We start from the raw sequence: 17,476 nt of genomic DNA, 5'->3' as shown, positions 1-17,476 counted from the left end.
TAAGTACAAAGACAATGCAGCGGAAATCATTAGTTTTCTTCAGACAAAGCTTTCATGTGACTTGGTAAAGGGAACTCCTATACCCTCCCTTACAAGTACTTATCACCTTGAGGTTTTTGGCATGTGGAACTTTCCACCGTGAAACAGCAGATTTGTGTGGTATAGGTGAATCAATTGTCTGCAAAATAGTGCACATAGTCTGCTAAGTAATATGTGAACTGAGGAAGGATTACATCAAGTTCCCAGATGCTGTTGATCAGACCACCTACAAGATACAGTTCTATGATCATGGGAGCTTCCCTGGAGTCGTTGGCTGTATTGATGGATGTTGTGTACCCATTAAGTGTCCTTCAACAGAAGATGCTGAACTGTACAGAAATCGTAAAAACTGGTTTTCTATAAATGCACAAGGTGTCTGCACTCCTGATATGCAGTTGTCCAACATTGTTGCACATTGGAGTGGTTCAACACATGACTCAAGGATGAAGCAGGAGAACACAGTGGACTTCTACTTACACTCCTTATCTGCATCCAGTCAGAGCTGAGCAGCAATGCTACAACAAAGCCCATATCCACACCAGAGGGCTAGTGGAGCGCATGTGTGGAAATTATTTCCTTCAAAAGCATCTTCTCACATTCACAAAAGTTTTTGGAATGCTTTCTTTTCCGTTTCTCCATGCTTGATCATTGGTCAAACTCCTGTGCCACACACACACAGCTAAAATTTATATTAGAAATAATCCACCCCAGGTTTTCAGAACACCCTTACCTTTGTACCATGTGCACATAGTTATTCGGTTTACAAGTGGATTAAGTTAATCCAGATTTGTCTAGTCCTGGTTTTATTTAAGCTTTGTATGGGAAACTGGGATTAAAAGTTAAACCTGTCATTTTTTAGGTCTTCTTATTTGTTGAAAAGTTAAATTCTAAAATTGTAAATAACAGTGGTCATTCTCCCCAGGTATCATTACCCAGATAGTGACATGATGAGCCCAGAGGGGAAAGCTTCTAGGGCTACTGGTGGAAGAAGGGGAGGCCCAGGCTCCGCCCACAGCGGCGCTCAGCAGAGATGTCCGCTCGGAGGGAAGGAAGATGAGAGTCAGGCGTGGCTGGCAATGCTGGAGAAGGCCAAGAACTCTGTTCGCTACATCAGCTGTCACATAAAGAAGGAGCACTTCATACGAGAGGTGGGTTGGTTTTAGGTTTGGGCGATATATCGAGATTCAAGAGTTTTCTATTTTGGCAATATAGATAATTAAAATATTGCCTATTTTTATAGCTTATTTTGCCTCAAAATGCTTGTTTTAGGAGTCTGCTTTTGCTACTTCTCAGAACAGCATCAAAAGAACAGTTAGATGGATTTCTGAATGTTTCTTATTGTGCTGCTGTTTGTTAATAAATGTGCCTCTGTGGCATTTTGCATAAGCAATTTTAACCCAGAATCGTCTGTCTGGTAAGACTTTATTCAAATTGAAGTTATTGAGCTATATATCGTATATCGCCATTTTGAGAATAAATATTGAGATATGAGTTTTGGTTCATATCGCCCAGCCCTAGTTGGTTTAGGCCAGTGGTTCCCAAATTCAAAAAACACTTAAACTGCAGGAAACTGTTTTATTAGATGAAGACATAGGCTGTGTTTAAAGTGGCACACTCCATACTATACACTACTAACTCAATGAGTATATACTGTCTAGTATGTTTAGGGTGATGAGCGTTCCCACTGAAGTATTCTTCCAAGTTTCCCAAGATGCATTTAGAACCTACAACGATAAAAACCTGAGGAACACTGAGGCTAAATATCTCTGCTGATTTCCCATCTTTGAAAGTTCTGAAAACATTTTAAGTGAGAAAGTGACCAAGTAGAAGATCAACATGTGCTCATTTGATCCATAAAACACATTTCATGCCTACATTTCGGAGAATTTCAGAGACCTGTCATTGTGCTACTGACATAACTTCCTGTTAACTACAAAACAAGAGCCCTATTTAGAAAGGCCTTAAAAAACTAATGAAAGACAAGAAGAGATGCTTTTATTTTGAAAAGGGGATGTTTGAATTTTATCTTGAAGCCGGTCCCAGGACGATTTGACATTCCGCTCGCAATGCATCATGGGACGGTTGAGTATGACTAGTGTGCCCACCGTGCATACTTTGAAAATGTCCCCATATAGTATGATCTGGTATTTATCATGTATTCAATATTTTTATACTATCTAATGTGAACGTACTACATACTCATTTTGACAGTAGACAGTATGAGTAGTAGGTTATTAAATCTTAAGATTATTTCTCCAAAAAAAACATGCAAAATGTTAAAATTTACACTCAAAAGTTTGTTTTGATCACCACTGTAAACACCCTCTTGACATTGTCAGAAAAGTTTCCTGCACTGCATTGTGGGATGTGGAGTCCTGTAGAAGTGTTGCTACTTCATTCTTACCTTGATTTCTTCATCCAAAAAGGAGGGCAGTAGTTGGCTTGACACCATTTTTTTCCTGGTTTGTAGCCAGTATATTATGTCATCTGTCAATCTGCAAGACATTCAATTATAGCCACATTCAGATCTTTCAGCGTATAAAAAAAAAACATCTGTCATTGTTTTCTTTCAACTTCCAGTCTATGGAAAAAGCAGAAATGTGTTGGGAAGTGACTGTGGTTTTGAGTTTTTTGGGGCAAACACAATAAATCACGGTAAGGATAAATTCAAAATGCTTATATGAGACTCAACTGTCAATAAACATAGTTTAACAAACTTTCAATCAACAATTTCAACTTTTTACACCTTTTTTTAAGCAAATGATCTTCAGTTTATTAATCTGAGGCCTATATTATGTGTTTATCTGATCAAATATTTGGTTTCCAGCCGTTTTAAGCTCTGGTGCATCTAATTTCCATCATTGATTGTCTTTTACAACTTGAATGAAGGCCACTTGTGTTGGATTCAATTCACTGGACATGATTAGGAATGACACACATCTGTGTATAAAAGGCCTCACAGTGGAAACAATGAAGTCTAAGGAATTGGAGACTGGAATGTCCTTAATCATCTACCATACATGAATCTCATCAATTATTGTAAAAAAAAAAAAAAAAAACAGGAAAGTTTGATTTCCTCAACAAATGTAGTTTTTTTTTTTTAAATGAACTGCAATTTTATTAAAAAATGTTTAACTCACAAGTTAAACATTTAACATTTTAGTCAAACGATAATATGCAAATAACACTCTTGAAATGTGATTTAAGTTTAGAAAATAAATGAAGTTAACTCACAGGAAAATGGTTTGGGATTTAAATGGTCAAATAATAATAATGCATTTTATTTAAAAGCACTTTTCAAGAAACTCAGACGCCTCATAGGTTAAAAAACAGCAAATACGGTGATGAAATCATATAAAATAAATAACATCAGTAATAAAAAGGCAGGAAACAGGCACGAATGAGTGGATGGTTAAATGTTAAAAGCTGAGTGAAACTGGTAAGTTTTCATCTTACAACCAATAAGCCAGTCTAGTCTGTTTTCTGACGTGTCTGTCTCTTTCTCTCTCTTTCTCTTTCTCTTTGTCTCTCTCTCTCTCTCTCTCTCTCTCTCTAGGTGGTTCAAGACTGGAAGTTTGTGGCCCAGGTGCTGGACCGGATCTTTCTCTGGGCCTTCCTCACTGTCTCCATCCTGGGAACTGTTCTCATCTTCACTCCTGCTCTACAGGAATACTTCAGCACGCCTTAAAAAACATGTATTTTTCCTCCACCCTTCATCTTAAAAGAAACGATTACTCCTAATAAAACATTATAACAATATAATCTATTGTTGTACATCTAAGGTACAACAGCACCAAGCAAGTTCAAGTTGCTCCTATGATGTCACATTGTAAATACTTGTGTAAAAAATGTTTTAAATGCTTCACATGCACAATGTTACCTGTACAATGATTAAAAATATTAAGAAGCCCCAACTCTGTCTGACATTTCAGTTTTTGAGACAAAAAAATGTATCTGACAAATAAAGTGTCAATCACACCAAGTTATTTCTTTATCATCAAAAAGCTTATTTTTTTAAATGATATTTGCTGTTGGTATTAATTGACCTTCAATGTGTTTTAACGTTTCCTACCACCAGATGGCGGTGTGCATTCAGTTTTAATATTCATGTGAACCCACTGTTAGCTAATAGCAAATCTGGGAAATAAATGATAAAGTAATAACTTAAAAAAATAAAACTCCAAATAATTACAATGAGTAAAAAATGCAATCCAAACTCAAAGAGAGGAAGCTCTCAATAATGTATAATAAACCCATTGGAAACACCTGGATGGACAATGGGATGTTTTCCCATATGAATCGCTAACGGTTGAGCAGTGACGTGTCGTGAACACTAGGGTTGGGTAGGCTGGGCGTTGCAAATCGAGACCACCAACGTCGACACCATTGACGATTTCATATGTTTCGGCTGGCAAGTGTAAAACACCATTAAAGAAACTTAAACAATTATTCAATAGCAGCCTCCATACTCTCCCAACAAGATATATCTCATGATACGGCAGTGCATTCGTTGTTTGTGTTGGAAACATGGAGAAAATGACAACTCAGAACAGCCTCAGTGAGGAGCATCCACAAAGCCAATCCTTCCTTTTTTACCATTCACTGTGGCAAATACGAGCAATTTTCTGACCTTACCTTTGCTAAATGTCTGGTAGCTCAGATGTTGGTCTCCCATCTTTTAAAAGCTGTTGTTTTTCCTCAAAAGAAATCTTCTTTATTGTCTCTAGCGCTGTAATCCTGATAGTAGTGTTATCCCGCCCACTAGCTAGAGAACGTATCAGGTGAACGTACGTATAGCATTTAGCATGGCACAGTTACGTCCAAAGGCAGCGTAGAGAGCTGACTTTTTACGTAAATGGGTTTCATATTGGGGAACACAATAAAACACTGATATGAGGGGCAGAGCAGCAGTGTGCCTTCAGGAGAGGGTGTGGCCTTCATGTAATACAGCGCAGGAGTAAAATGACTGCAACATCTCTGCCGTACCAGGAAATAGCGGTGTTGAGTCATTTGGGCTATGAAAAGCACAAAATGCTGACACTTTCAATTTATAGGTATTGTAGGCTATGGGAAATTCAAAAATAAATTATAAATATATTGAAATGAAAACAAATGATCAAATTGAATATTTCATTCATTGCAATTCACCGTTGGGTAGGCACAGCCTACACTGACTGCACGTCACTGTAAATGTTGAAACTACCTCAACCACAATCGTACAAAATTACACAAAATTACTCAAAGAAAACACATGACAACTCAAAAAATCCTGTACTGACTTAAAAACCCACAAAATTACAAAAAACATAAAACAAAATGATGTTTGACTCCACAAGACAACAAAAAACACAATAACAGAAAAGGTTAACAAATATCCACAAAATAGAAAAAAAAGCAGTCAGTTTAAAAACCCACAAAATTACAAAATATAATATGACAACTATGCATATCCATGACTCCACAACTAACAAAAACACACAAATTCACTTCAAAAGCACACAAAATTATGCACAAAATTACAAAAAAGTACAAAACACAACAAAAAATACACGACTCCAAAAACATGCAATAGGTAATGTGAATCTAGAATCCACTTATTCCTGCAGTTGCTGTGAAAAATATGATTGCAAACACAATTTCCTGTTTTTAGAAGAGGAAGTAATGAGTGATTAATCTACTTGAATAGTTCTATAGTCAAAGTGAAAACATAAACAGCAGAAGGTAAAGAGTATGAAATACATTTGCTGTGGATGAAACTCCAAGAATCGATAGTTGTTATTTATATCTAGGACTCTTGTTTTGAAAGGCCAAAGGTGGAGATTTGTTCCATTTCAGAGTTACTTATGTACAAATGGAAAGTGAAGCATTTAGTGAAACTATAATTAAACACAGGAAGTTGAACCATAATTAAAAATTACAACTTGTGGAATGAGTTTAATACCATATAATGAATAATATTTGTCATAATATTTACATTATCAAGTTAAAAAGACAAAAATGAAAGATTTACACGATGCACTGAGTAAACAGATTTATAGAAAAAAAAATATGTTTAAGCACATTTACCCCTAAACCTTTAAACAGACTCTAAACTTTGGACAAAACAACCCAAACACAATCCAGTGACCTTTAGTCACTGAATATATATATATATATATATATCTGTTCCCTATGTTCTTAAACTTCATACCTTTCATACTCATGTTTCTTTTTAAGATAAAGCTCCTGCTATGAAACCAACAGCTCCTAAACTGCCACTGTAGTCTCTTGTATTTAATATAAGTGTTTGTTTGCTTATTAATAATAAAACTGTGACCAAGGAAAGATTGAATCTGGGAGATCTCGAGGGAAATTCTTGGCATAAGAAGCATTAAGTCAATTTTCTGCTTCACGTCTGTTATCACCGCTGTGTACTGAAGCTTATCAGGATTGAAAGGCTGATATAGGGAATCTGTGCAAGGTCAGTCGGACATGAATTGTTAATGAAGCATCTCTGGGTTGTACATCAGGGAGAAATTACAGGACAGGTTCTAGTTGCAAGGTCCTGATTCACAGGTTCAGGGACAAATCAGTTGATGTGTTGACTATTCAGATTGGCTGCACTGAAAAGGACTGAAGTATTCTGATTACTCACCTGTGGTATTACTCTGAGCTCCACTCATCAGTCTGAGCTCGTGTCTATGTGACAGCTGCATTAAAACATTGTGAAAAGAACACACTTATCTGTTCACCTCAGCCTTAAAAGCAGTGGTTCTGCCTCTCAAATTTCAAAAAAACCTTTTTTCTTGTCTCTTCTGTCGTGAGATGAGGGTGTTTGTTCAAAAAAAGGTCACTTTTAGATCCTGAAGAGGAGGAAAAAATAGGAAAGTTAAAGGGATTATCTACTCATAGGCTGTGCCTGCATTGACTGACTGAACAAACCCAAAGTAAATACATGAAAGCTCAAATAAAAATGCTGAATTCATGAGAAGATTTCAGTGTATGTTTAACTCTATATTCTTACATAAATCAATATGTATCCCAACATGTTTTGGCTTTGTGTTGGGTTTCCCTACATCTAAATGTTGATGTGAAGAATTCTCAGCGGACACCTTCTTGATATAAACATAACATTTTATTAATACAAAGTGAAGAAGAGTGTCTGAATTAGACCCTCCATGGAAAGGTCTGAGAGCAGCAAAGCCAAACGCTACTCTAAGGGAAAACAAGAAACAGCCTTTGCACATACCATTGTATATAGCAACTCTACTTTCTGTATAGTTAATATATTTGTATTTTATATTTTATAGCATGCCACTGTTAGTTATTATAGTTCTTATACCTTTTGATTTTATTCTTTTATTACGTAGGCATTCACTGGCGGTCGGCAAAGTAAGAATTTCATTGTACAGGGAAACGTGTTTCTAACTGCACATATGACAATAAACACTTTGAATCTTGAATCTTTGAAGAAAGAGAACACACACATGTTCTGACGAGAAACCTGAAACCAACATGTGGTGTCTAAATAAAGCTTTAGCTTTGGCACAAATAGAAGAAGCAACACATGTTTACTGTGGACCTAAAGCTGGCTAAAAAAATTAAAAAAAATCCTATTTGTCAAAGAACTGGAGTCGAAATCGGACACATTTATGATATACAGCCGCGGCTAGTCTGGGACCAAGGAACCTCCTTGGTTTCCGGCTCAATATATCACTCCAGCAACTGTACTTCTGTGGTGGCTGGGTTTAATTGTGAAAACATGTTCAAGCATGCAAAAGACCCAACACTCAAATTTAGGTAAAAATGTATATCGCATTAAATGAATATCATATGAAGCAGTCAATACACCTCAGCTTGAAGTGGCACAGAAATGCAAAGACGTCAATACTATTTCTCTACAACATTTAATTTTGAAACTTTTAGTAACTTCGTTTTGCCTCATACTTTGTAAACTTGAACAAATGTTGAGCAGTGTTCACTCCCTCCCACATCAGATGTTCACATCCGTGAGCTGATGTCCGTGTTGCCAAATATGAAAATAATAAAGACAATGAAATTTTTGTGAGAGAAAAGTGGAAGTTGTAGAAAACGACACAGTTACTTCAACATGGTGAGAAAATTGAACTTATCAACATTAAAAAACAAAACAAAAAAATGATAGAGAGGGCATTTATCAGATAAAGACATAAAGTAGGCCTCATATATTAATGACTTAAAGATAATTTGCTCGAAAAAAAGATGTAGAAGGTTGAAATTGCCGCTCAGAAGATTGTTTTTATCTCCACTGTAAACACTTATTGATATTTTGAGTTATAAAGGTTTTGCGCATTGCATTGTGGGATGTGGAGTCCTGTAGACGGATGCATAGAAGTGTTTTTTCTTCATTCTTACTGTGATTTCTTGTTTCTTTGCCAGACAAGGAAGACATTGATTTCCTTGACACATTTTTGTTCTAGTTTGTTCCCAGTACTCCCCATGATATCACCTCACTCTGCGAGACATTCAATTTATATTTCGGATTCGGCTCTTTTCACGCAAGCCTCAAAATAAACATCCGCCACTGTTTTTCTGTAATTGTCTTTTAGTTTGTGAAAACACCAGATATGTGTTGGGAAGTCACGGGGGGCCAACACAAGAAATCACAAGATTAATGAATTAAAAACACTTCTATGCATCCATCCCAACCTTTTCTGTCTCATGTACCCCCCAAGGCCTCTCTTCAGATTAGAACCCCTTCGTCACTCCAATTTAGTAACCTTTCTTCTTTTATTTACATGTTGGCCTCTGAAATCTCCTACAGCTTGAAAATGTCAACCTGTACGTTTAACTCACGCTAAATATCAATTTTGTGCCTTACAATCATCGTATCGCAGAGAATATATTTAGCTCAATTTCTAGTAATGTAATGTGCATAACAGTAACAATTTAATAGGATTTCAAGGCAATATTGTTTATTTGATTGATGCCGCTTATTGTCAACGGGTAGAAAAGATGTTTGATGAGCTTGTATATAGAATTAATCAATGTTTCCAAGTACCCCCTGCAATGTGTTCAAGTGCCCCTAGGGGTACACGTACCCCTGGTTGGAAACCACTGGTCTACAGGACTCATCCCACTATACAATGCGTAAAACTTTTTTGTCAATGTCAACAGGTGTTTACAGTGGAGATCAAGACAAACTTTCAAGCTGATATTTCAGCTGATATTCTAAAGCAACTTATCTTTGATTTATTGATCTATGAAGACGACACAAGATCGTCTCCAGCAGCATTAATACAGAGCATGTTCCCATGTCCACTCCTTTGTCTGATGATTCTACATGGGCTGGTTTAGGGTGCTTATATGATCCGATATTTATAGCTTAACCTGAAGGCGAGGAAGCAATATGTTAATACATGTTGGAAGCAGAGGCAGCAATTTCTTTAGCTTTGACAGGAGTACACAATGCAATGCATATAGAGGATTGCATGAATAAACAAGTGCACAAGCACACAATCACAAGTACACAATGAGTACCAACTGCAGCCCCTGTCCTGGACGCTCAACCAACAGGATTTTTATTTATTGTGAGCCGATGGCAAGAAACGTATGTGCACAACCCTGAGTCCAGACGGGATGGGAGGGAGGGTGATGGATGGCGATTGAGGTGAAACGCTTTGGGAGCTCGTGATGTTCTGAGGACATCAGAGTATGTGAGGCTGGCAGGCAGAGCAGCAGGAGGACCGCAGCAATCAAGAGAAAAGACATGAGAGAAGCTCTAGGAGAGAGAAACGGCTGAGTGGCTGTGACAGATGGATTGTAGGGGAAAACAATGGGTGAAGTTAAGAAAGTGTGACATGGTGTTGGGAAACAGAGGGTAGAAATGATTAAGCTAATAATGCTAATCATCATCTCCTCTAATACAATTTTTCTGACTGGACCAAAACTCATATATAGATATTTCTTTCTCAAAATGGTGATATACCATATAAATATCAATAATTTTAATTAAAATAAAATCCGACCAGAAAGACAGTTCTGGGTTAAATTGGATGAATCAAAATGCCACCCAGACACATTTATTAACAAACAGCTGTACAATATGTGCCACTTTTGGCTTTTTCTCCAATTATGGACAGCATGTGTGAGTGAGTTCTGTAGTGTGGCTTGTTTAGGGGAAGGCTTGGTTTAGGATGCACTCAGAAATCTATCTAACTTTGCTTTTAATGCTGTTCTGAATAGTAGTGAAAGCAGCGACAAATGTTTTAAAACAAAATAAGCTATAAATTATATATATATATATATATAGGCTATCTTGTAATTTTCTATATCGCCAAAATATGAAACTCAATATATCTTGAATCTCGATATATCACCCAGCCATACTCTGGTGTCTACATGTGCTGAAATATTTGTTAATAGGCTTTATTCGAGCATTTAAATAGGATAAGTGTATTTATATAATGTATTATCTGATTATGTCTGCTGTGTTTGTATTTTTCACAACACTGTCACTGTGTGTAGAAGGTTTTCACGGAGCGTCATCACCGCGTCATCAAACTGAAAGTCGCCATATTGGAGGTATTGAGCAAGTAAACAAAGCAGATCCCGAACGTTGAACGAAAGGAAATGGTGAATTATTGGCGTGTTTTTGACTCTACCAATCAGTCAGAACATGAAAAACATTGAGAGTTTTATAGACTGCCAAAAGGTATAACAAATCATGGAGAGCGATGTCAAAAGTTATCAGAGGAAAGTAGGTGCTTGTGGGATCTACGAGGCAAAAATCTGGACAACATCCAAATTTGTTTGGTCCATTTCTTGTCAGGTAAGTGAATGGTTGCCAGCAGCGGCTCTTTACTAATTTTATAGTGTGATGATGATAATAATATCAAGCTACTGCATGTGGCATTAATGACTTAATATAATCACATTTAATAGCCTACAGTAGCAACACAGTTGTTAAAATGTAGAGCTAAAATGTGTTGTATTTCTCATTGTATTCCAGGTAAAAGGTCTGACCTTTATCAAAAGAATGACCCAGATTGTGTTTGGGTTAAAACCAGATAGTTGATCATATCAGGATACGCAATAGATGGAAGACTCTCTGGGTCGTCATTGATCTAAGACGAGGAAGCCAACTCGTATGGATCTGCACCACCAATAAACTGTAACTTCTCCAAATATCAGGCCTTTTCTGCAGACCAAGTCCATCCCTGTATGCCTTTGCATCTACTGTATAACTCATTTTAGGGAGCTTTTCTGTGTTTTTGGACATTTATCCACCAGAGTGTTTTCCTCCGAGTGCCTCCAATATGGCTGCACATCTGGGTTACTGCCCAGAATGTGATGTAGGTGAAAACCCTCTATTATAGTATATTGTTGTGGAGTTAGTCGTGTATGTTTAGCTTTTTATATTATGTGTCTGCTTCTACCCACTGCACCATGGGACTACGGATGGAAATGAGCGTTTAGATAAATCCGGTGTCTTTACAACTTTGGCTGTACATGAATGCACACTGTCCCACTCAAATAAAAAAATAAATTAAAAAGATTAATACAGACAGACTGAGGTGAGGGTCAGGCTAACATCTTGTTAGAAATAATTACCACGTGCAATATGCTAAATGCACAATTATCCACAAGCGGCACAATACATCTCGCTGGATGGCTGCCATGCTGTGTTAAGAATAGATAAATGCAGTGGTGCATGCTAATGCTAATGCTAACGTGGTAGGCTACAGCGCTCAGCCAACTTGGCTCATCACATGCACAGCTGCTTGCAGAGAAACGCTCAGATGTCCCAGTAGTTATGGATGCACACATGATGTCTTTTTGTGAATAAACTAAATCTTAAAGTCAAACAGAAAAGCTGATATTAGCTGTTAAGTTTAACCCTCGTTTTATCCTTGGGGTCAATTTGACCCCATTTAACATTTATCATTTGATATCTTTCATTCTGTGAGAGTCATGAATGTGCACCACAAATGAATGTATCTTGAAAATCTTTAATCCAAATCTTTTAACTCTAAAACTGAACATTTGACCCGATGGTGGCGCTGCAGGAAAGGTCCTATCATCACCGCAACCAATAGAGTTATTCATCTTGTGGTCATTAATGTTGTCAGTAAATTTGAGAAGATTTGGATGAAAAATATTCAAGATAAATTATGTCTAATTTCAAAGTGTGGCCTGAGAACAGGTCAATGTTCCATTATCGAGGGGTCATGTATGTATTCAACAAATAGACAAAGTGCCTGACACAAACACTTGGTCAACAGTTTTCTGAAAATCATTTTCTAGAGGCAAATATCTCTGAGGTCAGATTGACCCCTAGGATAAAATGTGTTAGTAATATTTGAGGATAAGAGGAGGGTTAAATTGATTTGTTTTTGATTATTCACATAGAAAAGGGGTCTGTTCTAAAAGATCCTCTTCTGTTTTTAGTAAACACAAGCCAACAAATGAATGCATCAATGCCAAAAAAAAGATGCTGACATACTGTAAGTAACTTTCACAATGCTCGTATTAGCATTTATGTATTCTACCCTTGCTAGCCTTTTACCTCTTATTTGTGTTTATGATCCTGCAGTCTCTCCCTTTCTCCTTGTTGCACTGTAGTCACATGTAGCAGTAAAATGTTTACAACTTAAGCTTTATTATTTTTACCTCATACTGCAGAGGCTTCATATTTAGGTTGCAGTGACAGAGCGACTCAAAAGCAGCTCAATGGAGCAGCAAAGATGTTGCCTTTCCTGTTATAAGTCGAGGCTCCATAAAAACTGTTTACTGATGGGAAAAGGGGTGTCAGGCTTTAATGGATTGTGCACTCAAATATCAAACTTCGTTTGAAAAATTGAAAACAAATATTCATGCTCAGGTGTGCACATTTCACACTCCAGACTCAAATACAGAACTCACCATCAGGTTTCAATATGCAGAAAGGAAAGCCCTTTTTTCTTTTCTTAACTTTAATACCTTTGGTGCATTTTGAAAGTTTGGAAAGTAAAAGCTGTCACCGTGACGCATGAGTCACTCATGTTGTAAAGACAATTTTTATTGATCAGTAAAAACCTCTATGAGAGGATAAGCATCCAAGATGGCATTTTCAATAAAATGAATTCCTGAGAGCATGGGATCCAAAGTTTCCACTACATAATCCTGTTTTTATCGGATTTATTGAGGTTCTTTTTCAGGTTCTTTTAATTTATTTTTATTAAATTATAGAATATTATAATGTTTAAGGTAAAATGTATGTAAACCATTGGTTAATGATAAATAGGTCAGTTTTTCTCATCCATAATGTTGCTGACTATTGTTCTCTGACTAATATCACTTGAACAAACCTTTTCAAACATTCCACAGTACAAAATAAGTAAAACTATGTACAGGTGCTGGTCATTTAATTAGAATATCATGAAAAAGTTGATTTATTTCAGTAATTCCATACAAAAAGGGAAACTTGTGTATTATATTCATTCATTACACACAGACTGATATTATTCAAATGCTTATTTCATTTTAATTTTGATGATTATAACTGACAACTATTGAAAATCCCAAATTCTGTATCTCAGAAAATTAGAATGTTACTTAAGATCAATACAAAAGAAAGATTTCTAGAAATGTTGGCCAACTGAAGTATGAACATGAAAAATATGAGCCTATCCAGGGTGTGGTTATCCCTATTGCTTGTACACTTTTTCCTATCACATGTTTTCCTTCCCTTTGCCTCTCTATTAATGTGCTTGGACACAGAACTCTGTGAACAGCCAGCCTCTTTAGTGATTTGGACAACTGTCAGGTCAGCAGTCTTCCTCATGATTGTGTAGCTTACAGAACTAGACTGGAGACCATTTAAAGGCCATTGCAGGGCACCAGGTGTCTTTAATATTGAATCTCTCCACATTATTCTAATTTTCTGAGATACTGAATATGGAGTTTTCATTAGTTGTCAGTTATAATCATCAACATTAAAATAAATAAACACTTGAAATATGTCAGTCTGTACATTGTACAAGTTTCACTTTTTGAATGGAATAACTGAAATAAATCAACTTTTTCATGCCATTCTAATTATATGACCAGCACTTGTATAATATTTGTTTGTATTGAACTGGTAGTATATCGGAATCAGCCAATAAGGCTGCAAAATCAGAATTGTATCCGAAGGATACATGTTGTATGGGGACACTGATACTCCTATATTTACTATATGGTATCAAGGGTGTCTATCAAATACTCGGTTTTTCATATGCAGGAGAATGAAAAATGTATGCAGAATCTCCTGTCAGGAGAAGACAAAGTTTGTTTTCCTCTGATGTCGTCCTTTGGTAGAAGGACATTCCTATCTTATTTAAATGAAAAGATTGTGGCAAGTTGAAGAGAAGTCAAAGTTAAGTTAAACAAATGTGTCCTGGGAGTTTTTGCTTTCTTTCTTTCTGTTTTTAAGTTTCTCAAAGTCAAGTGTGCAGGGCTTGTCGCCCTCTGTTCGACACACCTGTGCACTGATTGTTTGTGCACTTTGTTCGTCATCACCAATAAAACAAAAGATGCAGAGGAATGATGTGAGGAATCTACGAATGCGGATTACGGATATAGTCAAAATGTCAAGAATAAAGTTGAAATGTCAAGAATATAGTTGCAATATAATGGTGAGATTAAAGTCAGAAAGACGAGATTAAAGTTGAATTTTCAAAAATATACTCCAAATACAATACCCTTTTCCTGTAATTTCAAAATTTATCCGAACATAGTCATGTGATATATCGTTTCAAAAGCAATTCAACGTGGATTTTGATTTTAGGTTGCACAATTTCATTTGTTTTACTTGGTGGAACCGAGTCATTTCACTGAATTCTCGGGAACGTGGTATGTGCTTTTCAGCTCGGAGACTTGTTTCTTCTGAAAAGACTAAGTTTTTGGCAATATCTCCTCAATTTCCTTAAAGAGATTACAACATCATGTTTATGAGGTAAAAGAAAAATAATCTCTCTTTTTTTTTAAACCCAACTTTAAAGTATAGTTTAACACATTCATCAATACACAGCATTTTGTAGACGGCCACGATCTGCTGTTTGTTGTTATATGGTGAATCGGCCTTCGTCAGCTTCCGTAGATTCGACTTTATTCTTGACATTTCGACTTTAATCTCGACATTTCAACTATATTCTTGATATTTTGACTTTATTCTTGATTTGTCCAAAATTATTCACTATTAATCTGAGGCAACGGAAAACAGGCAGAGATGCAGAGATGTTTGGCGTAAGAGCACATCTAAATCAGGAGCGACTCTGAAGGAGATGGAGACCCGTGCGCGTCCACTCCATCATCCAGTAGGGAGGAGAGAGAGAGAGGAGTGTGTGTATGTCTATGTGTGTGTTAAGGGAGAGAGAAGCAGACAGAGCTGCACTCCCTCTAACTTTGTCATCCTCTGCCTGTTGTGGAGGGACATGGATCTTCCAAAGCGCGCTGGATATTTACTGTGTGGACTTTACCTCTGGGCGACTCTCTGCTGTCAAGGTGCGTCCATTTAGTTTTCACTCTGTGTTTAACACTCAGAGGATGGAGAGGATGGAGAGTTGCAGCTGTGCATTCTTCTTCTGTTTGCTGTCATCACCTGCATTTGTCTGCTTTTCTCCCACATCAATCCTTTCTGGGAGAATAGTTGTATATTGATTTTTTTTTTGGTGTGAAATGTCTTTGCACATTTTTCCCTGTATAAGCTGATGACAGTTACCTATTTATCTACGTCTACAATCAGCTGTAGTTTATTTAGTTCCCCAACACTGTGTTTCAAGCTTTAGGCATGCACATCTGCTCTGAACATCTGGACCACAATGAGACAAGCTTTCTGTTGGTGACCAGAAAAACTGTTCATAGATAACCAAATGTGTGTCAGTGGAACGAAGATACATTCATGGATTCATGTGAAACAGTTTTTAATTGCACTACACTGATATTTTCGCATTACTCGTGTTTTACACTTGGAGCTACTGTCCATGTTTGACTTTAGCACAGGCACAATTGAAAACATTTATCTGATATTGAAGTGTTGATGGATGGATTGATCAATCACAAATCATACATACTTTTATTACTTATTTTGTCAATATTACTCAAATAATGATGCACACTTTAATCTTAAACATAAGAATATTCCCCCATTTGAATAAAATAAACAATAAATAAATAAGAAGACCCTGAACAATAATGTTTATTAATCAAATTAAAACAAAAGCCACTAGCTTAACTTAAACATAATGCCATTGAACAAACTGAATAAAATGAATAAAAAATATATTTGAAAAAAAAACAACAACCTTAAAAGCAAGAAAAACAAACTTCAGTGACTAGTTTCATAGGAGATTTCTTCCGATAAAAAAGAGGGAGTTAGTTCTTCCCACTGTCGCTAAATGCTTGTTCATGTGGATCTTGTTGTGTTCTTTCTTTCTTACTATTGACTCTATTTTTTTGTTAAGCGCTTTGAGATGACTGTTGTAATTTGCGCTATATAAATAAAGTTGAATTGAAATGAATAGATTGATTAAATTATTCACAAAAGCGTTAAAATACTAATGGAAGACAAGAACGGATCCTTTTGTTTTGAAAAGGGGATGTTCCCACCATGTGCCCACCGTGTATTACTAAATACTAAATTACTCGATATAGTATACATCATGGTATTTCTTATGTACTCTTATCTTTTCATACTATCTAATGTGAAGACTTAGTATGAGTAGTATGTTAGTATGTGATTTCGAACACAGCCCTTGTCTTATGAACATGTGTCTTATTAATAACGTATAAGTTATATAATGTAGTTTTATAACTTATTTAATGTATATGGCTTATAAGTGGTAAAAAATGTAAAAAAAAGTTACAGATCTTATTTTCTAAATTGGGGATTCGATCCCAGTCTATGTCTATGAGTCGAAGACACTGAACCCAGTGCCTTGCATGGCAGCTCTGTCTTTTTGGCTTGTGAATGTGTGAATGAGTCGATATTGTAAAGTGCGCTGAGACTACTTCAGTGTGGGGATAAAGTGCTATATAAATCAAGTCAATTTATCATTTAGTATCAATGCTCCCAGTTCCATATCAAACCCAAAACTCCAACCCTGTCACTGGTCGACCACTAAAGAGTCGCCTTTATCTCTCTGAAATATGCAGGAGTGTGAGTTTGGAGTGTCTGTGAACAGCTTAATGTGAACCAATGTCCTTTAGCTTCACCAAATGTTTCAATCATTTAGAAATAATTAATATTCAGCTGCTTTAATGTTATTCCATTTTAAAGCTTTAAGAGTCTAGAATTTCTGATTGCCTGAGGCTAATCAATATTTAATCTGTTTCTGCATTCCGATGAGCATTATTATCAGGTGAAGTAATGAGCTAAACGCTTTCAGGCTATTTCCCTTGTTAGCTTAGAGCTAAGTGATGAACTGCAGTGGCTAATATATGGTAATGTAAAGAGTAG

General features: G+C 36.4%; 2 protein-coding genes across 4 annotated transcripts in view; both read left to right on the top strand.

Moving 5' to 3' along the window:
* The window catches only part of LOC114462795 (neuronal acetylcholine receptor subunit non-alpha-3-like), a 31,006-nt gene extending 27,053 nt beyond the window's left edge, over positions 1–3,953 (top strand). For all 3 annotated transcript variants that reach the window (XM_028445810.1, XM_028445800.1, XM_028445790.1), the window contains 2 exons: positions 962–1,187; positions 3,596–3,953. In XM_028445810.1, the coding sequence (XP_028301611.1) occupies positions 962–1,187; positions 3,596–3,727 (358 nt within the window). In that variant the 3' untranslated portion in view covers positions 3,728–3,953. The remainder of the gene's footprint in view (positions 1–961; positions 1,188–3,595) is intronic.
* Positions 3,954–15,448: 11,495 nt separating this feature from the next.
* The window catches only part of LOC114462785 (neuronal acetylcholine receptor subunit alpha-7-like), a 46,275-nt gene continuing 44,247 nt past the window's right edge, over positions 15,449–17,476 (top strand). The window contains exon 1 of the mRNA XM_028445777.1: positions 15,449–15,522. Coding sequence (XP_028301578.1) covers positions 15,453–15,522 — 70 coding nt within the window. The 5' untranslated portion in view covers positions 15,449–15,452. The remainder of the gene's footprint in view (positions 15,523–17,476) is intronic.

The sequence above is a fragment of the Gouania willdenowi genome, chromosome 1, assembly GCF_900634775.1.
Source record: "Gouania willdenowi chromosome 1, fGouWil2.1, whole genome shotgun sequence".
NCBI classification, from domain to species: domain Eukaryota; kingdom Metazoa; phylum Chordata; class Actinopteri; order Blenniiformes; family Gobiesocidae; genus Gouania; species Gouania willdenowi.
Note: the sequence above shows the minus strand (reverse complement) of the source record. Positions and strands in the feature narration are given on the sequence as shown.